This window comes from Pseudophryne corroboree, chromosome 2 (assembly GCF_028390025.1).
Source record: "Pseudophryne corroboree isolate aPseCor3 chromosome 2, aPseCor3.hap2, whole genome shotgun sequence".
Classification (NCBI taxonomy): domain Eukaryota; kingdom Metazoa; phylum Chordata; class Amphibia; order Anura; family Myobatrachidae; genus Pseudophryne; species Pseudophryne corroboree.
The window spans coordinates 930,302,543-930,326,737 of NC_086445.1; the positions used below are offsets into that span (position 1 = coordinate 930,302,543).

General features: G+C 49.3%; 1 protein-coding gene across 6 annotated transcripts in view; it reads right to left on the bottom strand.

Annotated features, from left to right (window-relative positions):
* Nucleotides 1–24,195, bottom strand: part of ZFX (zinc finger protein X-linked) — a 139,354-nt gene that overhangs the window by 35,949 nt on the left and 79,210 nt on the right. For 5 of the 6 annotated variants that reach the window (XM_063956220.1, XM_063956222.1, XM_063956221.1 and 2 more), the window contains exons 5-6: nt 19,586–19,729; nt 5,646–5,783 (exon numbers count right to left, since the gene is read on the bottom strand). In XM_063956220.1, coding sequence (XP_063812290.1) covers nt 5,646–5,783; nt 19,586–19,729 — 282 coding nt within the window. The remainder of the gene's footprint in view (nt 1–5,645; nt 5,784–19,585; nt 19,730–24,195) is intronic. The other variant, XM_063956223.1, reaches the window with a different exon arrangement.

Below are 24,195 nucleotides of genomic sequence, written 5' to 3' on the forward strand. Positions count from 1 at the left end.
TGTAAAATAAAAAACCTAGCTAAACTTTTTCTAAGCAGCTCTTTAGGAGAGCCACCTAGATTGCACCCTTCTCGGCCGGGCACAAAAATCTAACTGGAGTCTGGAGGAGGGTCATAGGGGGAGGAGCCAGTGCACACCACCTGATCGGAAAAAGCTTTACTTTTTGTGCCCTGTCTCCTGCGGAGCCGCTATTCCCCATGGTCCTTTCAGGAACCCCAGCATCCACTAGGACGATAGAGAAATAGATTTACCGGTAAGTAAAATCTTATTTTCTCTAACGTCCTAGTGGATGCTGGGGACTCCGTAAGGACCATGGGGATTATACCAAAGCTCCCAAACGGGCGGGAGAGTGCGGATGACTCTGCAGCACCGAATGAGCAAACACAAGGTCCTCCTCAGCCAGGGTATCAAACTTGTAGAACTTTGCAAAAGTGTTTGAACCTGACCAAGTAGCCGCTCGGCAAAGCTGTAATGCCGAGACCCCTCGGGCAGCCGCCCAAGAAGAGCCCACCTTCCTCGTGGAATGGGCCTTAACTGATTTAGGCAGCGGCCATCCAGCCGCAGAATGAGCCTGCTGAATCGTGTTACAGATCCAGCGAGCAATAGTTTGCTTTGAAGCAGGAGCACCAAGCTTGTTGGAAGCATACAGGATAAACAAAGATTCTGTTTTCCTGACCCTAGCCGTTCTGGCTACATAAACCTTCAAAGCCCTGACCACATCAAGTAACTCGGACTCCTCCAAGTCAGTAGTAGCCACAGGCACTAGGCAATAGGTTGGTTTATATGAAAGGATGAAACCACTTTCGGCAGAAATTGTGGACGGGTCCGCAATTCTGCTCTATCCGCATGGAAAACCAGATAGGGGCTTTTATGTGACAAAGCCGCCAACTCTGACACACGCCTAGCCGAAGCCAAGGCTAATAGCATGACCACCTTCCACGTGAGATATTTCAACTCCACCGTTTTGAGTGGTTCAAACCAGTGGGATTTCAGGAAACTCAACACCACGTTAAGATCCCAAGGTGCCACTGGAGGCACAAAAGGGGGCTGAATATGCAGCACTCCCATTACAAACGTCTGAACTTCAGGTAGAGAAGTCAACTCCTTTTGAAAGAAAATGGATAGGGCCGAACTTAATGGAACCCAATTTTAGGCCCAAATTCACTCCTGACTGTAGGAAGTGAAGGAAACGGCCCAGCTGGAATTCCTCTGTAGGGGCATTCCTGGCCACACACCAAGCAACATATTTTCGCCATATACGGTGATAATGATGAGCTGTCACGTCCTTCCTAGCCTCTATCAGCGTAGGAATGACCTCATCCGGAATGCCTTTCTCTGTTAGGATTCGGCGTTCAACCGCCATGCCGTCAAACGCAGCCGCGGTAAGTCTTGGAACAGGCAGGGCCCCTGTTGCAACAAGCCCTGTCTTAGAGGAAGAGGCCACGGGTCCTCGGTGAGCATTTCTTGCAGATCTGGATACCAAGTCCTTCGTGGCCAATCTGGAACAATGAGTATTGTTCTCACTCCTCTTTTTCTTATTATTCTCAGCACCTTGGGTATGAGAGGAAGAGGAGGAAATACATAGACCGACTGGAACACCCACAGTGTCACCACGGCGTCTACAGCTATCGCCTGAGGGTCTCTTGACCTGGCGCAATACCTCTGTAGTTTTTTGTCGAGGCGGGATGCCATCATGTCCACCTGTGGCAGTTCCCACCGACTTGCAATCTGTGCGAAGACTTCCTGATGAAGTCCCCACTCTCCCGGGTGGAGGTCGAGTCTGCTGAGGAAGTCTGCTTCCCAGTTGTCCACTCCCGGGATGAACACTGCTGACAGTGCGCTTACGTGATTTTCCGCCCAGCGAAGAATTCTGGTGGCTTCCGCCATCGCCACCCTGCTCCTTGTGCCGCCTTGTCGGTTTACATGAGCCACTGCGGTGATGTTGTCTGACTGAATCAGAACCGGTTGGTCGCGAAGCAGGGTCTCCGCTTGACGTAGTGCGTTGTATATGGCCCTTAGTTCCAGGATGTTGATGTGAAGGCAAGTCTCCTGACTTGACCACAGACCTTGGAAATTTCTTCCCTGTGTGACTGCTCCCCACCCTCGGAGGCTTGCATCCATGGTCCCCAGGACCCAGTCCTGAATGCCGAATCTGCGGCCCTCGAGAAGGTGAGCACTCTGCAGCCACCACAGGAGAGACACCCTGGCCCTGGGAGATAGGGTGATTAACCGATGCATCTGAAGATGTGATCCGGACCACTTGTCCAGTAAGTCCCATTGAAAGGTCCTCGCATGGAACCTGCCGAAGGGAATGGCCTCGTATGATGCCACCATCTTTCCCAGGACTCGAGTGCAGTGATGCACCGACACCTGTTTGGTTTTAATAGATTCCTGACCAGTGTCATGAGTTCCTGAGCTTTCTCTATCGGGAGATAAACCCTTTTCTGGTCTGTGTCTAGAATCATGCCTAGGAAAGGCAGACGAGTCGTAGGAACCAACTGCGACTTTGGAATATTTAGAATCCAGCCGTGTTGCCGTAACACTTCCAGAGAAAGTGCTACGCTGATCAGCAACTGCTCTCTTGATCTCGCTTTTATGAGGAGATCGTCCAAGTATGCGATAATTGTGACCCCTTGCTTCCGCCATTACCTTGGTAAATATTCTTGGAGCCGTGGAGAGACCAAACGGCAACGTCTGAAATTGGTAATGATAATCCTGTACCACAAATCTGAGGTACGCCTGATGAGGTGGATAAATGGGGACATGAAGGTATGCATCCTTTATGTCCAGAGACACCATAAAATCTCCCCCTTCCAGGCTTACGATGACCGCTCTCAGCGATTCCATCTTGAACTTGAACCTTTTCAGGTACATGTTCAGGGATTTTAAATTCAATATGGGTCTGACCGAACCGTCCGGTTTCGGGACTACAAACCTGGTCGAATAATAACCCCTTCCTTGTTGAAGGAGGGGAACCTTGACCACCACCTGTTGAAGATACAATTTGTGAATTGCAGTTAACACTATTTCCCTCTCGTGGGGGGAAGCTGGCAGGGCCGATTTGAGGTATCGGTGAGGGGGCATCTCTTCGAATTCCAGCTTGTATCCCTGAGACACAATATCTATTGCCCAGGGATCCAACTGGGAGTGAACCCACTTTGTGGCTGAAATTTCGAAAATGTGCCCCCACCGGGCCTAGCTCCGCCTGTGGAGCCCCAGCGTCATGCGGTGGATTTTGTGGAAGCCGGGGAGGACTTCTGTTCCTGGGAACTAGCTGTGTTGTGCAGCTTCTTTCCTCTGCCCCTGCCTCTGGCAAGAAAGGACGCACCTCGGACTTTCTTGTTTTTCTATGATCGAAAGGACTGCATTTGATAATACGGTGCTCTCTTAGGTTGTGAGGAAACATATGGCAAAAAAATTGACTTTCCAGCAGTAGCTGTGGAGACCAGGTCCGAGAGACCCTCCCCAAACAATTCCTCACCCCAGTAAAACCTCCATATGCCTTTTTGAGTCGGCATCACCTGTCCATTGCAGAGTCCACAGGACCCTTCTGGCAAAAATTGACATAGCATTTATTCTAGAACCCAGCAGACTAATGTCTCTTTGAGCATCTCTCATATATAGGACAGCGTCTTTAATATGCCCCAAGGTCAACAATATAGTATCCTTGTCTAAGGTATCATATTCCTCAGATAAGGTATCCGTCCATGCTGCTACAGCACTACACACCCAGGCCGACGCGATCGCCGGCCTTAGCAAGGTACCCGAATGCGTATAAATGGACTTCAGGGTAACCTCCTGTTTGCGATCCGCAGCATCTTTTAGGGCAGCCGTATCCTGTGACGGCAGGGCTACCTTCTTGGATAAGCGTGTTAAAGCTTTGTCCACCTTAGGGGAGAATTCCCAGCGTAACCTGTCCGTTGGCGGGAAAGGATACGCCATAAGAATCCTTTTGGAGATCTGCAGTTTTTTATCTGGAGATTCTCAAGCTTTTTCACATAACTCATTTAGTTCGTGTGAGGGGGGAAAGGTTACCTCCAGCTTCTTTTCCCCATACATATGTACCCTCTTGTCAGGGACTGGGGTTTCCTCTGTGATGTGCAACACATCCTTAATTGCTATAATCATATAACGGATGGATTTAGCCAATTTAGGCTGTAACTTTGCATCATCGTAATCGACACTGGAGTCAGAATCCATGTCGGTATCTGTGTCAACAATTTGGGATAGTGGGCGCTTCTGAGACCCTGACGGCCTCTGCGACATTAACCTTTTATGCAAGGAATTAACATTATAATTTAAAACCTTCCACATATCCATCCAATCAGGTGTCGGCGCCGTCGGCGGAGACACCACATTCATTTGCTCCCGCTCTGCTTCCACATAGCCTTCCTCGTCAAACATGTCGACACAAGCGTACCGACACACCACACACACAGGGAATGCCCTTTTTGAAGACAGTTCCCCCACAAGGCCCTTTGGAGAGACAGAGAGAGAGTATGCCAGCACACACCCCAGCGCTATAAAACCAGGAATAACACAGTAACTTAATGTTAACCCAGTTAGCTGCAGTTTAGATTGATATTTGCGCCTAATTATGTGCCCCCCCCTCTTTTTACCTTCTTCTACCGTGTATCTGCAGGGGAGAGTCTGGGGAGCTTCCTCTCAGCGGAGCTGTGGAGAAAAAATGGCGCTGGTGAGTGCTGAGGAAGAAGCCCCGCCCCCTCGACGGTGGGCTTCTGTCCCGCTTCAATATACATTTTCTTGGCGGGGGCTCATACATATATACAGTGCCCAACTGTATATATGTTTACTTTTGCCAAAAAGAGGTCCAAATGCTGCCCAGGGCGCCCCCCCCTGCGACCTGCACCCTTACAGTGACCGGAGTATGTGAGGTGTGTGGGATCAATGGCGCACAGCTGCAGTGCTGTGCGTTACCTCAGTGAAGAACGGAGTCTTCTGCCGCCGATTTGAAGTCTTCTTGCTTCTCATACTCACCCGGCTTCTGTCTTCCGGCTCTGCGAGGGGGGCGGCGGCGCGGCTCTGGGATCAGACGGCGAGGGTGAGATCCTGCGTACGATCCCTCTGGAGCTAATGGTGTCCAGTAGCCTAAGAAGCAGGACCTAGCTTCAGAGAGTAGGGCTGTTTCTCTCCCCTCAGTCCCACGATGCAGGGAGTCTGTTGCCAGCAGAGCTCCCTGAAAATAAAAAACCTAACAAAATACTCTCTCTCAGCAAACTCAGGAGAGCTCACTGAAAAGCACCCAGCTCGTCTGGGCACAGTATCAAACTGAGGTCTGGAGGAGGGGCATAGAGGGAGGAGCCAGAGCACACCAGAACCTAAATTTTTTCTAAAAGTGCCCATGACTCCTGCGGAGCCCGTCTATCCCCATGGTCCTTACGGAGTCCCCCAGCATCCACTAGGACGTTAGAGAAATATATGTATTTTATTAAACATACTTCCTGTTTAGATAATGTAGAAAAGGACTGTACTGAGACAGCCAACCATTCAGTTTTTCAGGACTCGGAACATCTAAATAATGGAACTTGAACCCCGTAAGCTCCACGATGACAAATAGTTGAGAATATGCTTGATGCAAATGGCATTGAGCTGTAGGAGCATTTTTCATGAACAGATTACTTTACCATAAGCTGCAGCCCAGGCCACTGGCATAAAGGTCTTGCTTAGTTCAGCATCATCCAGCTGATGTTCATGCGTTACTGAGGCATCCTCCTCTCCAACAATCACCTCCATATACACTTCATCAGCAATCTCTGCCACATCTGGAAAAACAAAAAAAGGCACACATTAATACTCATTAAAAAGCCTACGCCATAAGATTATTTCAAAATCTGGTTGTAAGTCTAAATTTCTTTCTCAACAATAAAAATGTTGGCAAATATATTATTTACTTTAAAACAAACAATATAGCACTGGATTTTATTTATGCAGTGTCAACATATTGAACAGGTGACTACAAGATGACACATGCTTAAAAGTAGTCTACCACTGTCGTCTGCCTCCTTACAATCTAACGAGAATAGTGAATGTACATATAAATGCACAGCCGGTAGTAAACCAAACCACAATAAAAACCAACACCACACACAACCCACACACACGGTTTATTTTTTACTTGTTTTTATGTTACTTATACTAATGATGAGTGCATCCCTATCTTGCAGTCCATTGCGGGACACTGGGTCACCATGGGAATAGCGTGCGGATGCAGAGAAGCCCAGGCATTGTACATTTAAAGACAAAAAACTGAAGCTGATCTCCCTCTATAGCCCACTGGCTGCTTGGGAACTTCAATGTTGTCTACAAATCCCCAAAGGACAGGCCAGGAGTACAGAACTAGTGGGAGAGAAGAAACCCAATGTTCTCCAATGAGAACAATCCTAATAAGGACAAGTCAAACAAACAATAAACTTGGACTAAGAAAAGTATTTAACTTTGGTACAAATATCAGAGCCAAGAGCTCCTAAACTTTCCCAGTTGATGAGATAAGACAGTAAGAATATGACCTACTTCAACTCCACCAATTCAAATAGTTGAAAAGGAGTGTTGCAAAACAGTCAGCACCAGGTAAAGATCCCAATTAGCTACTTTGGTAGGAAATGGGGTGTAAGGAGCTGAAAAGAGAACCTTCCAAGAGATTACTTTTAAACCCACTTCCGGAATGTTCTGCAGAAACAGCAGCAATCTGTCCATGGTACAAGAAGTAAGTAAGTAACCCTTTCACTTCACACCAGGTGATGGAAATATTCCAAACTTTGTGGTGAGCATGGGGTCAACCACAGTGACAGAAAAGCCCTTAGCTTCAAGGATCATGGCTTCACTACCTCGTTAAAGTCGGAAGTGGTAAATTCTGGTAATAAAAGCGACTGGAACTTAGATAGAAATGCCACCCTGAGTAAGCTGCCATGTGTAAAATTACTTTATATCAAGTTCACCAGTATGATACTACCAGTATCATAGGAATGGCCTTTTTATTTTTATTTGTACTTTTCTGGGGAACAGCAGATGACAGCTCCAAGGCACCAACATAGTCATAGTCCCCCTTGTTTGAATTCAAAAACACTCAACCTGGTGGTTCAACAGGGATCCTATCATGTTGACATCGGATTGTGCCCACCGGTCTACCAGCAAGACCTTCACATGGAGGGACCAGTCCCCAAGGTAAAGGATTTGTCTGTTGAGGAAATCTGCTTCTCACTTCTTCGCCCCAAAAATGAAAATGCTGCAGTGGCAGGAACATTTGCTCCAGAAACCACATGATCCTGATGTCTCCCTCATGGCTAGTACACTCTTGGTGCTCTCTGGGTGACTGATGTAAATCACAGCCATGATGATGTAGGACTGTATCTTGAAGATGTTCAGATTCCTCATAAAAACTTGCAGCCACCACCACAGCACTTAAAAACATGCTGGAGCTCAAAGCAGTTATCAGAAGAATTGACTTCTGGAGTCCAAAGATCATGTAAGAATGAAGAGCAACAACCCCAACCTGTAGACTGATATCCATCTTTATTTGTCTAGTGCCAGATAGAGAATGGGCACCCCCAGTTTAAATTGTAGCCTCAGTCATCAGTGAAGTCATAGACGCACCCCTGTCTGAAGAACTTCTTTGTCAAGTGCTGGCGAGACTGGGTATTGATGTCTAGTAAGGACACCATATGCCGACAGGTGTCAAAGGCCAGAAAGATCATCCATCAGGACAGAGTCAGTTTTCATTTCCTGAAATTGGGAATCCAACAGTCAGCATCCAAAATCTCCTGAACATGATTTTGTAGAAAGGACAGAGTTTGTGTACTAAAAAGAAGGTAGCGAATGACTTCCCTCAAGTGAAAACTTTTTGTTCCATCTCAAAGTAAAGTTCAAGTGAAAGGGTGCGTGGACATGTACTTCAGATCTACTGTATAAAGTATTCAGGACTTCCGAAGCATCACGATGATACCAGGCATCTGTGATGGAACTGAACCACTGATCCCATTGGTTCAGTTACAGATGCCTGGTATTATCATAAGATGCATCAAATAGAAAAAAGAAGGCCCCCACCACAGAAGTGCTGACTGCTTGTCAGAGGGCTTGGTAGCTGGCAGAAGAGGACAGTTGAAGCAGATATGCGCCGACAAAGTGAAAGACAAAGGGGGCTGGTTGGAGACTCCACGTTATGCTTCCCATAACTTCAATGGAGGGCCCAGAGGAGCAAGAATCCTGCTTGGCTTCTAAGGTTGCGCAGAAAGTTGTACGATTTCTTCAATAGACTGATCCAGAGACATGTTCTCTGATCACAAGGAAGTGCAGCCACTGGTCCACCACCTCATATAGCAAGCAGACGGCATCTTTTCCAAGACTACACTGAAGTTCCCAGTATCCTTCCTACAGAGCTCTGGATGTAGTTCCCTTATCAGACAGAGGAAACAAGGGAAAAGAACAGAAGGTTGAGTAGCTACAGGAGACACTATCCGGAGACCAGGATGAACTGCAGGGAAACCTAACATCCCAATACACCCCTGCAGATGAAGGTGCAAATGGGGAGGTAAAGCAGCTGATGCTGCTGGCTGCTGCCGGATACGGTCGCTGTGTCTCTTCTGACAGGCTTGCCAAGTGGAAACTTTTACCAGAAAAGAAGTTCCAAAGAAAAAACATTTTCCTATAGGCCCAAGCACAGAGTAGGATGGCAGTTGGCTTGGTAATTGAAAGTGTCAAGGCTCCCTACAACCACTCATAATGATCCAGTAGCCCCCGTCCCCGATAGATGAACAAAAAAAAGATGTAAAAAAATATGTTGTCCAATTTTTCATGTTTATTTTGATACTTTGTGTAAACTTACAGTTTGTGTAAACTTACAGGGAATAGAATGAAGGATAGAAGTGTGTATAAAAATAGGATTTTAATTAAATACTTTTCTCTAGCATTCATAAGGGATATTGGGGTAAACTAGTACGCTGGGGTCGTCCCAAAGCTTCCAGAACTGGCGGGAACGTGCGAGGACTGCTACATCACCACCTGCCCAAACTGGGTATCTTTTTTGGCCAGGGTATCAAACTTGTAGAACTTCACAAAAGTGTTCTTTCTTGACAAGGTAGCAGCTCGGCAAAGTTGTAAGGCCGAGACACCCTGGGCAGCCACCCAGGAAGAACCCACTGATCTTGTAGAGTGGGCCTTCAGAGACTTAGGAACCAGTAAGGCTGCCGACACATAGGCCTGTTGAATAGTAAGCCTAATCCAACGAGCAATAGACTGCTTTGAAGCAGGACAACCCTTTTTCTGTGCATCCTAGAGCACGAACAAAAAATCTGTCTTTCTGATGTGAGCCGTTCTCTTGACATAGATTTTCAAGGCTCGTACAGCATCCAGTGCCTCCAGAGGAGCAAAAGCGCAAGAACTGGACAGAATCACAGGAGGCTGATTCAAGTGAAACGCAGAGACAACCTTCGGCAGGAACTGCTGCCTAGTCCGGAGGTCCGCTCTGGCCTCTTAGAAGACCAAGTATGGACTTTTACACGATACGGTCCCCAATTCTGAGACATGTCGAGCAGAAGCCAGGGCCAGTAACATCACCGTCTTCCACGTGAGGTACTTGTCTTCTAACGTCATCAGAGGTTCAAACCAGGAGGACTCTAGAAATTCCAACACTACATTCAGATCCCAGGGTGCCGTAGGCGGCACAAAAGGAGGTTGGATATGGAGAACCCCTTGCAAGAAGGTCTGAACTTCTGCCAACACTGCCAATTTTTTCTGGAAGTAAATGGAGAGGTCTGAAATCTGGACCTTAATGGAACCCAGACGTAAGCCCTTTTCCACACCAGCCTGCAGGAAATGTAAGAAACATCCCAAGTAAAACTCAGCAGGCGGATAAGTGCCTTCCTCGCACCAAGAAACATTTCTCCTCCAGATATGATGATAGTGTTTTGACGTCACAGGTTTCCTGGCCTGAACTATGGTAGCAGTAACCTTCTTGGAAAGGCCCTTGTGAGCTAGGATGTTCCTCCATTCCGTTAAACGAAGTCGCCGTAAGTCCAGGTAGACGAACGGTCCTTGTTGAAGTAGATCGCTTCTTAGTGGTAGAGGCCAAGGGTCTTCGACGGACATGTCCAGAAGATCCATGTACGACGCACTCTGAGACCAATCCGGAGCAATCAGAATTGCCTGGACTCTTTGATTCCTGATTTGCTTTAGCAGCCTTGGGAGCAATGGAATCAGAGGAAACAGGTAGACCAGCCGGTAAGGCTAAGGCGACGCTAGTGCATCCACTGCCCTCGCCTGAGGGTCCCTGGTTTGTGAGCAATACCAGGGAAGTTTCTTGTTGAGACGAAAAGCCATCACGTCTATTTACGGGCAGCCCCACCGGTTGATGACCTGCTAGAACACCTGCTGGTGGAGACCCCACTCTCCCGGGTGGAGATAGTGACGACTCACGAAGTCCACTTCCCAGTTGTCCACACCCGGAATGAAGATTTCTGACATTGCTCTTGCATTTCTTTCCGCCCAGAGGAGTATCTTTGACACCTCTCGCATGCAGGCTCTCCTTGTCTATTGATATACGCCACCGCCGTGGCGTTGTCCGACTGTACCTGGATTGCGTGATCCTTGAGCAGAGGAGAGGCTTGAAGCGAGGCTTGAAGCAGAGCATAGTAGATCGGCGGAAGTTCCAGAATGTTGATCGGAAGGAGGGCTTCGTGCGCTGACCACCTGCCCTGGAACTGCGCCCCTTGGGTGACAGCTCCCCATCCCCTTAGACTTGCATCTGTCGTGAGGAGGGTCCAATCCTGAATCCCGAAACTCCGGCCTTCTAGGAGATTGGAGGATGGTAGCCACCACAGGAGGGAAATCCTGTCCTGAGGTGACAGCCAAATCATCCGGTGCATCTGTAGATGCGATCCGGACCACTTGCTCAGGATCTCCAACTGAAATGTTCTGGCATGGAACCTCCCATACTGGTATGAGGTGACCATCTTTCCCAACAATCTTCTGCAAAGATGGACGGGCACTCGAGTAGGTCGGAGCACCATGCGGACCATCTCCTGAAGTGTTTTCGGCTTGTCCTCTGGTAGAAACACCTTCTGGGCCACAGTATCCAGCAACATTCCTAGGAACAGGAGCCTCTGAGTTGGCTCCAGATGGGACTTCTGTAAGTTGAGGATCCACCCGTGGTCTGACAGAAGATGGATAGTGCGGTCGATATGGAGCAATAAAAGCTCCCCGGATCTTGCTTTTATCAGAAGATCGTCCAGGTAAGGGACAACATTGACCCCCTGGACCCGGAGCTGGAACATCATCTCCGCCATCACCTTCGTGAATACCCTCGGGGCTGTGGACAGGTCGAAGGGCAGTGCCTGGAATTGGAAGTGATTGTCCAGCAGGGCAAACCGCAGGTGCGCCTGATGAGGCGGCAGAATCAGAATATGGAGGTAGGCGTCCTTGATATCCAAGGAGACCATGAATTCCTGTTCTTCCAGGCCCTCAATCACTGTTCGCAGGGATTCCATTTTGAACTTGAACACCTTCAAGGATTCAAGGATTTTAGATTCAAAATGGGTCTTACCGAACCGTCCGGTTTCGGTACCACAAACATGTTGGAGTAAAACCCCTTACCGCATTGCGTTATCGGGACTGGAATAATGGCGTGAGACTGGACCAACTTTTAGATCGCCTGTTGCAATGTAACTTGCATATCCTCCAAAGCTGGTAAGCTTGATTTGAAAAATCATTGGGGAGGAGAACTGTCGAACTCCAGCTTGTAGCCTTGAGAAACGAGATTTCTGACCCAGGTATCCTCGCAGGAAGTCTCCCAGACGTGGCTGAAGTGACAGTCGAGCTACCACCTCAAGATCCACTCGGGGTGGGTGGGTGGGCGGACACCGTCATGCTGAGGCCTTAGCGGAAGCAGAACTGGTGGTCTGTTCCTGAGAGCTGGTGCTTTTCTGGTCTTACATCTGGTATACAATTCAACCCCGAAGAGCCATTCCCCAGAAAAGGGGAGGGATTCCACGCTCGAAATCCACTGACGCAACCACAAGGCCCTGCGCGCCGACACTGCCATGGCAGAAGGCCGAGCAGTAATGTTCCCCATCTCCTTGAGCGAATCACAGAGGACACGTGTAGTGTCCTGAATGTGTTTTAGGAGGGTTACCATAGTAACTAAGGGCATATCCCCAGAGAGGCCCCCCTGAATTTGAGTGGCCCAGGAATGAATGGCATGGGTCATCCAGCAATGAACGGCCTTTGTGATATACCTGCTGCTGTGTATATAGACTTTAGTGTAGTCTCTATCTTCCTATTCCCAGGATCCTTCATGGTAAAGGAGCCTGGGACAGGCAGCACCGCCTTTTTAGATAGGCGAGAGACTGATACATCCGCCCCAGGGGGTTCCTCCCAAAATTTTCTACCTTCGGCAGCAAATGGGAAAGTGTGCAAAAAATAAGATTTTAGTACCTACCGGTAAATCCTTTTCTCATAGTCCGTAGAGGATGCTGGAGACTACAAAAGGACCATGGGGTATAGACGGGATCCGCAGGAGCTTGGGCACACTGAAAAGACTTTGACTGGGTGTGAACGGGCTCCTCCCTCTATGCCCCTCCTCCAGACCTCAGTTATAGGAACTGTGCCCAGGAGAGACGGACATTTCGAGGAAAGGATTTTTGTTTAAACTAAGGGCGAGAAACATACCAGCCCACACCACAAACATACCGTACAACCGGAGTAACAGTAAACCAGATAACAGTATGAATTAACAACAGCAACAAGCTGAAAACAACAAATACACAACCCGTGTGTAAACGAATTTAACCAGCAAGAATACACTGCAAGTAATAGTCCGCACTGGGATGGGCGCCCAGCATCCTCTACGGACTAGGAGAAAAGGATTTACCGGTAGCTACTAAAATCCTATTTTCTCTTACGTCCTAGAGGATGCTGGGGACTCCAAAAGGACCATGGGGTCTATACCAAAGCTCCAGAACGGGCGGGAGAGTGCGGACGACTCTGCAGCAATGAATTGAGCAAACATGAGGTCCTCCTCAGCCAGGGTATCAAACTTGTAAAACTTAGCAAAGGTGTTTGAACCCGACCACGTAGCTGCTCGGCAAAGCTGAAGTGCCGAGACCCCTCGGGCAGCCGCCCAAGATGAGCCCACTTTCCTGGTAGAATGGGCCTTTACTGACTTTGGCACCGGTAGCCCAGCCGAAGAATGAGCTTGCTGAATCGTACTACAAATCCAGCGTGCAATAGTCTGCTTAGAAGCAGGATGACCAATCTTGTTGGAAGCATACAGGACAAACAGTGCCTCTGTTTTCCTGGCAACAGCCGTTCTGGCGATGTAAATTTACAAAGCTCTCACAACATCAAGAGACTTTGGAACTGCCACAGCATCCATAGCCACAGGTACCACAATAGGTTGGTTAATGTGAAACGAAGAAACCACCTTCGGCAGAAATTGTTGACGAGTCCTCAATTCCGCTCTATCCGAATGGAAGATCAAGTACGGACTCTTGTGCGATAAGGCCACCAACTCTGACACACGCCTGGCAGACGCCAGAGCCAACAGCATGACTACCTTCCAAGTGAGAAACTTTAACTCAACCATACGCAAAGGTTCAAACCAGGAAGACATAAGAAACTGCAAGACCACTTCAAAATCCCATGGAGCCACAGGGGGCACAAACGGAGGATGGATATGCATCACTTCCTTCACAAAAGTCTGAACCTCTGGAAGGACGGCCAATTCCTTTTGAAAGAAAATAGATAAAGCCGAAATCTGCACTTTGATGGAACCCAATTTCAGGCCTGCATCGACGCCTGCCTGCAAAAAATGGAGAAACCGACCCAAGTGAAATTCCTCCGCAGGAGCAGTTTTGGTCTCACACCACAAAACATACTTTCTCCAAATACGGTGATAATGTTTCGCCGTAACCTCCTTCTTAGCCTTAAGGAGAGTGGGGATGACCTCCCCGGGAATACCTTTTCGAGCTAAAATTTGGCGCACAACTTCCATGCCGTCAAACGCAGCCGCGGTAAGTCCGGAAACAGGCATGGTCCCTGCAATAACAGGTCCTCTCTTAGAGGAAGCGGCCAAGGATCTTCCACAAGTAATTCCTGAAGATCCGGATACCAGGCCCTTCTTGGCCAATCTGGAACGACGAGAATCGTCTGAACCCTTGCTCGTCGAATGATTCCCAGCACCTTTGGAATGACAGGAAGCGGAGGGAACACATACACCGACTGAAACACCCACGGAGTCACCAGGGCATCCATTGCACTGGCTTGGGGATCCCTTGACCTGGAACAATACCGCGGAAGCTTCTTGTTGAGGCGAGACGCCATCATGTCGATCAGCGGAATTCCCCAACGCTTCGTCACTTCTGCAAATACCTCTTGGTGAAGAGCCCACTCTCCCGGATGGAGATCGTGTCTGCTGAGGAAGTCTGCTTCCCAGTTGTCCACTCCCGGAAGGAAGACTGCTGACAGAGCGCTCACGTGTTGTTCTGCCCAGCGAAGGATTCTTGTGGCCTCCACCATAGCCGCCCTGCTCCTTGTTCCGCCTTGACGGTTTATATGCGCCACCGCTGTTATGTTGTCCGACTGGATCAGGACAGGTCGACCCTGAAGAAGGCTTTTTGCTTGTAGCAGGCCGTTGTAAATGGCTCTTAACTCGAGAACATTTATTTGGAGACAAGATTCCTGGTCCGACCATTTCCCCTGGAAATTTCTTCCTTGGGTGACTGCGCCCCAGCCTCGGAGACTTGCATCTGTTGTCAGTAGGACCCAGTCCTGGATTCCGAACCGGCGCCCTCCTAGGAGGTGAGAGCTTTGTAGCCACCACAGGAGAGAAATCCTGGCACTGGAAGATATACTTATCTTCCGGTGCATGTGCAGGTGAGACCCGGACTATTTGCTCAGCAGATCCCATTGAAACACCCGGGCATGAAACCTGCCAAACGGAATGGCTTCGTACGCCGCAACCATTTAACCCAGAACCCGAGTACACTGATGAAATCGACACACTTGTCGGCCTCAGAAGCTCCATGACCATTGTCTGTAGTTCCAGAGCTTTGTCTTCCGGAAGAAACACTCTCTGTAACTCCGTGTCTAGAATCATGCCCAGAAAGGGCAGCCGAGTGGTCGGAATCAACTGAGACTTTGGCAAATTTAGCACCCAATCGTGTTGTCGCAGAACCGACAGAGACAAATCCACATTTCTCAACAATCGTTCCTTGAACCTCGCCTTTATCAGGAGATCGTCCAAATACGGGATAATTGTAACCCCTTGCTTGCGAAGGAGAACCATCATTTCTGCCATGACTTTGGTGAAAATCCTCAGGGCCGTGGAAAGCCCAAACGGCAACGTCTGAAATTGGTAATGAGAATCCTGTATCGCAAACCTGAGGAAAGCTTGATGCGGAGGATATATCGGGACGTGTAAGTAGGCATCCTTTATGTTGACTGACGCCATAAAATCCCCCCCTTCTAGGCTGAAAATCACAGCTCGAAGAGATTCCATCTTGAACTTGTAAACTTTCAAGTATGGATTGAGGGATTTTAGGTTCAGAATCGGTCTGACCGAACCGTCCGGTTTTGGTACAACAAAGAGGCTCGAGAAGAACCCCTCCCCCCGTTGGGACGGGGGAACGGGTACAATGACCCTCTGTTGACACAACTTTTGTATTGCTGCCAGCACCACCTCCCTGTCCGGAAGAGACACTGGTAAGGCCGAAATGAAAAACCGGTGAGGGGGCATCTCCTGAAACTCCAGCCTGTATCCCTGAGATACTATATCTAGGACCCAAGGATCTAGGCCTGATTGAACCCAGACCTGACTGAAGATCCGCAGACGGCCCCCCACCGGTCCGGACTCCCCCAGGGAAGCCCCAGCGTCATGCGGTGGACTTGGTAGAGGCGGGGGAGGACTTTTGGTCCTGGGCGCCTGATACTGCAGGCGACTTTCTTCCCCTTCCTCTACCCTTTGAAGCGAGGAAGGACGAACCTTTTCCACGCTTGTATTTATTTGGACGAAAGGACTGCATCTGCTGATGGGGTGCCTTTTTCTGCTGTGTGGGAACATAAGGAAGAAAAGATGACTTACCCGCAGTCGCGGTAGACACCAGGTCAGCCAAGCCGTCACCAAACAATACACTACCTTTGAAGGGGAGAGATTCCATAGCTTTCTTGGAGTCGGCATCAGCTTTCCATTGATGGATCCACAGCGCCCTCCTGGCCGAGATCGCCATGGCATTGGCTCTTGATCCCAAGAGACCAACATCCCTCGCCGCATCCTTCAGGTAATCTGCAGCGTCCTTGATATAACCAAGAGTCAAAAGAACATTATCTTTATCAAGGGTATCCATATCAGAAGCTAAATTATCAGCCCATTTAGCAATAGTACTACTCACCCATACCGATGCCACAGCAGGTCTGAGCAATGCACCCGTATTAGCGAAAATGGCCTTCAGAGACGTCTCCAGCTTGCGATCCGCCGGATCCTTGAGAGCTGCCGTGTCAGGGGACGGAAGCGCCACCTTCTTAGACAAACGGGATAGAGCCTTGTCGACATTCGGAGACGACTCCCATTTTTCCCTGTCATCAGAGGGGAAAGGATACGCCATGAAAATTCTCTTGGGAATCTGCCACCTCTTGTCCGGCGACTCCCAAGCCTTTTCACAAAGAGTATTCATTTCATGAGAGGGGGGGGAAACTTCACCTCAGGCTTTTTCCCTTTAAACAAACAAATCCTTGTTTCCTGCACCGCAGGTTCGTCAGAGATACGTAAAACATCTTTAATAGCCACAATCATGTACTGAATACTCTTAACTAGCCTTGGGTGTAAAGTAGCCTCAGTGAAGTCGACATCGGAATCAGAATCCGTGTCGGTATCCGTATCTACCAACTGGGTAAACGACCGCTTTTGCGACCCTGATGGGGCCTGCACCTGAGACAAAGCATCCTCCATGGATTTCCTCCACACCTGTGTCTGAGACTCCGATTTATCTAATCTTTTAGACAATGAGGCCACAATTGTAGTAAGTACACTTAACTTCGTAAGCAAATCAGGTGTCGGCTGTGCCGACAGAGCCATCTCCAGACCCGCATCTGCGCCCCCAGCAACCTCCTCCGGGGAGTAACACTCAGCTTCAGACATGCCGACACGTAGTACCGACACACCCACACTGCCTCAGCTAGGGGACAGACCCACAAGGAAGCCCGGATAGAGAAAACACAGAGGGAGTATGCCAGTTCACACCCCAGCGCCCATATATATGTGTAAAGCCCCCCCCCCCCGATTTGCTCCCTGTTACTTGAAGTGGAGCTTGGAGGTCCCGGGCCAGCATCTCATGCAGCGGCTGTGGATGAGAGAAAGTGGCGCTGGTGAGCTGTGCGGCTAAGCCCCGCCCCTTCCCGGCGCGCTTCAGCCCGCTAAAATTCAAACTTGAAATGCTGGCAGGGGTACGGAAAACGGTGCCCGGACACCGAAAATGCCTTCTGCCAGCCCTGCAAGACCCAGTAACATGCTGCCCAGGGCGCTCCCACCCCCCCAGCGCCCTGCACCTGCAAGTGCCGTTGGTGAAGTGTGTGGGAGCATGGAGCGCAGCGCTACCGCTGCGCTGTACCTCGTTACTGAAGTCTTCTGCAGTCAGTGAAGTCTTCGGATCTCCACATACTCACCCGGCTTCTTTCTTCTGGCTTCTGTGAGGGGGGTGACGGCGCGGCTCCGGGAACAAGCAGCTAGGCGAACCAAGTGATCGAACCCTCTGGAGCTAATGGTGTCCAGTGGCCTAAGAAGCAGAGCCCTTAACTAAGTAGAAGTAGGTCTGACTTCTCTCCCCTCAGTCCCTCGATGCAGGGAGCCTGTAGCCAGCAGGTCTTCCTGAAAATAAAAAACCTAATAAAAGTATTTTCTAGAGAAACTCAGGAGAGCTCCCCTAGTGAGTGTCCAGTCACTCCTGGGCACAAAGTCTAACTGAGGTCTGGAGGAGGGGCATAGAGGGAGGAGCCAGTTCACACCCAGTCAAAGTCTTTTCAGTGTGCCCAAGCTCCTGCGGATCCCGTCTATACCCCCATGGTCCTTTTGGAGTCCCAAGCATCCTCTAGGACGTAAGAGAAACTTTTTGGACACTTGGAATTTTTTGTCTGGATTTTTCCAGGCCTGCTTGAATAGGTCATCTAACTCTGTAGAGTTAGGGAAAGTGACATTAGGCTTGTTTTGTATAAAGAAAAATGACTGATGTGACGCAGTGTCCTCTAGAGGGAGCTTTAACACATCCCATACAGCCAGAATTAGGGGTTCAATACCCCGAGCAGAATCGGGATCCAGGTCATCCCCATTCTCCTGTATATCCTCATCTGTATCAGAGAGTAGAGCAGGTAACCCACGCTTCTGTGGACCTGCATGAGAGAGGAGGGCTGTGCATCTGCCCTAGCAGCTAAATCTGCAACAGCTTGTTGTAGTAGCTGAGTCTGCGGCACATTAGCAGTGAGCTGGGATGACATATCGGACATCATATTTTTAAGAGACCCTAAACAGTGGGGCTCTGGGCCCTCTTCTCCTTTTAGCTCAAAACATCACAACAAGTGCTAGTCAAGCGTTTTTGTGCCAGTTCCACACGGGAGGGTCCAGTACGCCTCGCCAGTGGTCAGCCGCACTTTGATCCTGGGGACCCCCGTAGCGGGGCCCACGGTTTGTACTCACCACCGATGTCACCTTCAGGCAGCGTTAGGAGTGTGTGGCGTGCTGCGGCTGTGACAGCCAAGGTGCAGTGCTACGCTGAACAACAACCCCCCCCTAACTCCCACAGTGACAGCATACCGAAAATAACAGAAAAAAGAAATTGAAGAAAACTCTCTGGAGCTCAGAGATGTGCATCCTCTATTGAGGGAACTTTTTTCTAAACTGCCTGTGGGAGGGGGCATAGAGGAGAGGAGCCAGCACACCCAGTGAAGAAATGTAAAGTGCACTGGCTCCTTTGGACCCCGTCTATACCCCATCGTACCAGATTCCCCCAATATCCCTTATGGATGCTAGAGAAATAAATAAAATTTGATGTACTTTCATGTTTAATTACACTACTCTACAGTAGATCAGTATAGACCTTGAAGGCACACTACACAAATATATTTCCATTTTTACAGCAATTGATTGTTTGTTTGCTCTAATTGGTACTGATATGCCAACTCAAATTAACTATTATTTTACTATGAAAATGAATCTGCGGCCTGCGGTTATGGGAATACAAGAAACAGAAGTATCGCATCCAGTATGCAGTGCATATGGTTCCATTATGGTTTCCTGTACAGAAATCATAGACTGTATCATTCAGAGCGGTTTCTTTCTGTTTCTCTGGAGTTCCGGCCTGTCCTGCTTTAGTGTATGGCAAAGTGCGGCCATTATTCTGTTGCTCAGTCAAATGACAGTGCCAAGGATTAAAGCCCATGTCTGACAACATTATACATTGAACGGGCTTTAATGGATGAACCTGGTATGGCTCAAAAACAAAGTACTGTGTCTAACTGCAAGGTCCACATAAAACCTAAAATGCAAGAAATGTTGCAACACTGAATTTCTGGAGGTTAGCTTGGGACTGACCCAAATCATTGTCTTCATTCTGAGAATCATTCACAGTCATGTAAACCATTTTTTCTCGAGGAAGACGCCCTCCGGTGTGTGGATCAAGAAGTACGTCTCCATGGTCATTCTCAGACTCACTTTCCACGATATCTACTGTGCCACCTGGCAAATAAAGAGATTGGGATCAGTGTAATCACACTGTCTTTTACGGCAAATGCTTCTGCCATGCACAAGCAAATGTAAGCGGAACAAGAAACTAAAATGTTACATTGTATGTCTTCTTCAGAGGCACAAGGGGTATCATTCTAAGATGATCGTAGCTGTGCTAAATTTAGCACAGCTACGATCATTCACCTTGACATGCGGTGGGACGCCCAGCACAGGGCTATCCCGCCCCGCATGTCAGTGGCCCCCCCGCATAAGTGCAAAGGCATCGCACACCGGCGATGCCTTTGCACTTCAACAGTAGCTCCCGACCAGCGCAGCTTTAGCGTGCTGGCCGGGAGCTACTCATCTCCCCCTGGCCCGCAGCTGCTGCGTGTGATGTCATGCAGCCGCTGCGGCCCGCCCGCCCCCGTTCTGTCCGGCCACGCCAGATGTCGCCGTTCCTCCCCCCCGTCATTCAGGCAGAGGCGATCGTAGCGGCCCGACGGCCTTCTGGCATGCGCTGGCGCACTGCGGCGCCAGCTCATGTAGCGTGCGATCGGGTCAGAATGACCCCCAATATACGTTTGAATCAGCCATTTTTTAACAGGCATAGGGAAAAATAAGATTTTACTTACCGATAAATCTATTTCTCGTAGTCCGTAGTGGATGCTGGGGACTCCGTCAGGACCATGGGGATTAGCGGCTCCGCAGGAGACAGGGCACAAAAATAAAGCTTTAGGATCAGGTGGTGTGCACTGGCTCCTCCCCCTATGACCCTCCTCCAAGCCTCAGTTAGGATACTGTGCCCGGACGAGCGTACACAATAAGGAAGGATTTTGAATCCCGGGTAAGACTCATACCAGCCACACCAATCACACCGTACAACTTGTGATCTGAACCCAGTTAACAGTATGACAACGTAGGAGCCTCTGAACAGACGGCTCACAACAATAACAACCCGATTTCTTTGTAACAATAACTATGTACAAGTATTGCAGACAATCCGCACTTGGGATGGGCGCCCAGCATCCACTACGGACTACGAGAAATAGATTTATCGGTAAGTAAAATCTTATTTTCTCTAACGTCCTAGTGGATGCTGGGGACTCCGTCAGGACCATGGGGATTATACCAAAGCTCCCAAACGGGCGGGAGAGTGCGGATGACTCTGCAGCACCGAATGAGAGAACTCCAGGTCCTCTTTAGCCAGGGTATCAAATTTGTAGAATTTTACAAACGTGTTCTCCCCCGACCACGTAGCTGCTCGGCAGAGTTGTAATGCCGAGACCCCTCGGGCAGCCGCCCAGGATGAGCCCACCTTCCTTGTGGAATGGGCCTTGACAGATTTAGGCTGTGGCAGGCCTGCCACAGAATGTGCAAGTTGAATCGTGCTACAAATCCAACGAGCAATCGTCTGCTTAGAAGCAGGAGCACCCAGCTTGTTGGGTGCATACAGTATAAACAGCGAGTCAGATTTTCTGACTCCAGCCGTCCTTGAAATATATATTTTCAATGCCCTGACAACGTCCAGCAACTTGGAATCCTCCAAATCGCTAGTAGCCGCAGGCACCACAATAGGCTGGTTCAGGTGAAACGCTGACACCACCTTAGGCAGAAAATGAGGACGCGTCCGCAGTTCTGCCCTGTCCGAATGGAAAATCAGATATGGGCTTTTATACGATAAAGCCGCCAATTCTGACACTCTCCTGGCTGAAGCCAGGGCCAGTAGCATGGTTACTTTCCATGTAAGATATTTCAAATCCGCCGATTTGAGTGGCTCAAACCAATGGGATTTGAGAAAATCCAAAACTACATTAAGGTCCCACGGAGCCACTGGGGGCACAACCGGGGGCTGTATATGTAGTACTCCTTTTACAAAAGTCTGGACTTCAGGAACTGAAGCCAATTCTTTCTGGAAGAAAATCGACAGGGCCGAAATTTGAACCTTAATGGACCCCAACTTGAGGCCCATAGACAATCCTGTTTGCAGGAAATGTAGGAATCGACCCAATTGAAATTCCTCCGTGGGGGCCTTCCTGGCCTCACACCACGCAACATATTTTCTCCAAATGCGGTGATAATGTTGTGCAGTCACCTCCTTCCTGGCTTTTACCAGTGTAGGAATGACCTCTTCCGGAATGCCTTTTTCCCTTAGAATTCGGCGTTCAACCGCCATGCCGTCAAACGCAGCCGCGGTAAGTCTTGGAATAGACACGGTCCCTGCTGAAGCAGGTCCCGTCTTAGAGGTAGAGGCCACGGATCTTCCGTGAGCATCTCCTGAAGTTCCGGGTACCAAGTTCTTCTTGGCCAATCCGGAGCCACGAGTATCGTTCTTACTCCCCTTTGCCGTATAATTCTCAGTACTTTTGGTATGAGAGGCAGAGGAGGAAACACATACACTGACTGGAACACCCACGGCGTTACCAGAGCGTCCACAGCTATTGCCTGAGGGTCTCTTGACCTGGCGCAATACCTGTCCAGTTTTTTGTTGAGGCGAGACGCCATCATGTCCACCTTTGGTTTTTCCCAACGGTTCACAATCATGTGGAAGACTTCTGGATGAAGTCCCCACTCTCCCGGGTGTAGATCGTGTCTGCTGAGGAAGTCTGCTTCCCAGTTGTCCACTCCCGGAATGAACACTGCTGACAGTGCTATCACATGATCTTCCGCCCAGCGAAGAATCCTTGCAGCTTCTGCCATTGCTCTCCTGCTTCTTGTGCCGCCCTGTCTGTTTACGTGGGCGACTGCCGTGATGTTGTCCGACTGGATCAACACCGGCTGACCCTGAAGCAGGGGTTTTGCCAGGCTTAGAGCATTGTAAATCGCTCTTAGCTCCAGTATATTTATGTGAAGAGACATCTCCAGGTTTGACCATACTCCCTGGAAGTTTCTTCCCTGTGTGACCGCTCCCCAGCCTCTCAGACTGGCATCCGTGGTCACCAGGACCCAGTCCTGTATGCCGAATCTGCGGCCCTCTAACAGATGAGCACTCTGCAACCACCACAGAAGAGACACCCTTGTCCGTGGCGACAAGGTTATCCGCTGATGCATCTGCAGATGCGATCCGGACCATTTGTCCAGCAGATCCCACTGAAAAGTTCGTGCGTGGAATCTGCCGAATGGAATCGCTTCGTAAGAAGCCACCATCTTTCCCAGGACTCTTGTGCATTGATGCACAGACACTTTCCCTGGTTTTAGGAGGTTCCTGACAAGTTCGGATAACTCCTTGGCTTTCTCCTCCGGAAGAAACACCTTTTTCTGAACCGTGTCCAGAATCATTCCCAGGAACAGCAGACGTGTCGTCGGGGTCAATTGAGATTTTGGAAAATTCAGAATCCACCCGTGCTGTTGCAGCACTATTTGGGTTAGTGCTACTACGTCCCCCAGCTGTTCCCTGGACCTTGCCCTTATCAGGAGATCGTCCAAGTAAGGGATAATTAATACGCCTTTTCTTCGTAGAAGAAACATCATTTCGGCCATTACCTTGGTAAAGACCCGAGGTGCCGTGGACAATCCAAACGGCAGCGTCTGAAACTGATAATGACAGTTTTGCACCACGAACCTGAGGTACCCTTGATGTGAAGGGCAAATTGGGACATGCAGGTAAGCATCCTTGATGTCCAGGGACACCATAAAGTCCCCTTCTTCCAGATTCGCTATCACTGCTCTGAGTGACTCCATCTTGAACTTGAATTTTTGTATGTACAGGTTCAAAGATTTCAGATTTAGAATAGGTCTTACCGAGCCGTCCGGCTTCGGTACCACAAATAGTGTGGAATAATACCCCTTTCCCTGTTGTAGGAGGGGTACCTTGACTATCACCTGCTGAGAATACAGCTTGTGAATGGCTTCCAATACCGTCGCCTTGTCTGAGGGAGACGTTGGCAGAGCAGACTTTAGGAACCGGCGAGGGGGAGACTTCTCGAATTCCAACCTGTAACCCTGAGATATTATCTGCAGGATCTAGGGGTCCACCTGTGAGTGAGCCCACTGTGCGCTGAAATTCTTGAGTCGACCCCCCACCGCCCCTGAGTCCGCTTGTAAAGCCCCAACGTCATGCTGAGGGCTTTGCAGAAGCCGGGGGGGGGGGGGGGGGCTTCTGCTCCTGGGAAGAAGTTGCTTGGTGCACTCTCTTACCCTTTCCTTTGCCTCGGGGCAAATATGACTGTCCTTTCGCCCGCTTGTTTCTATAGGAACGAAAGGACTGCGGCTGAAAAGACGGTGTCTTTTTCTGTTGGGAGGGGACCTGAGGTAAAAAGGTGGATTTCCCGGCTGTTGCCGTGGCCACCAAATCCGATAGACCGACCCCAAATAATTCCTCCCCCTTATACGGCAATACTTTCATATGCCGTTTGGAATCCGCATCACCTGACCATTGTCGCGTCCATAAACTTCTTCTGGCAGATATGGACATCGCACTTACTCTCGATGCCAGAGTGCAAATATCCCTCTGTGCATCTCGCATATATAGAAATGCATCC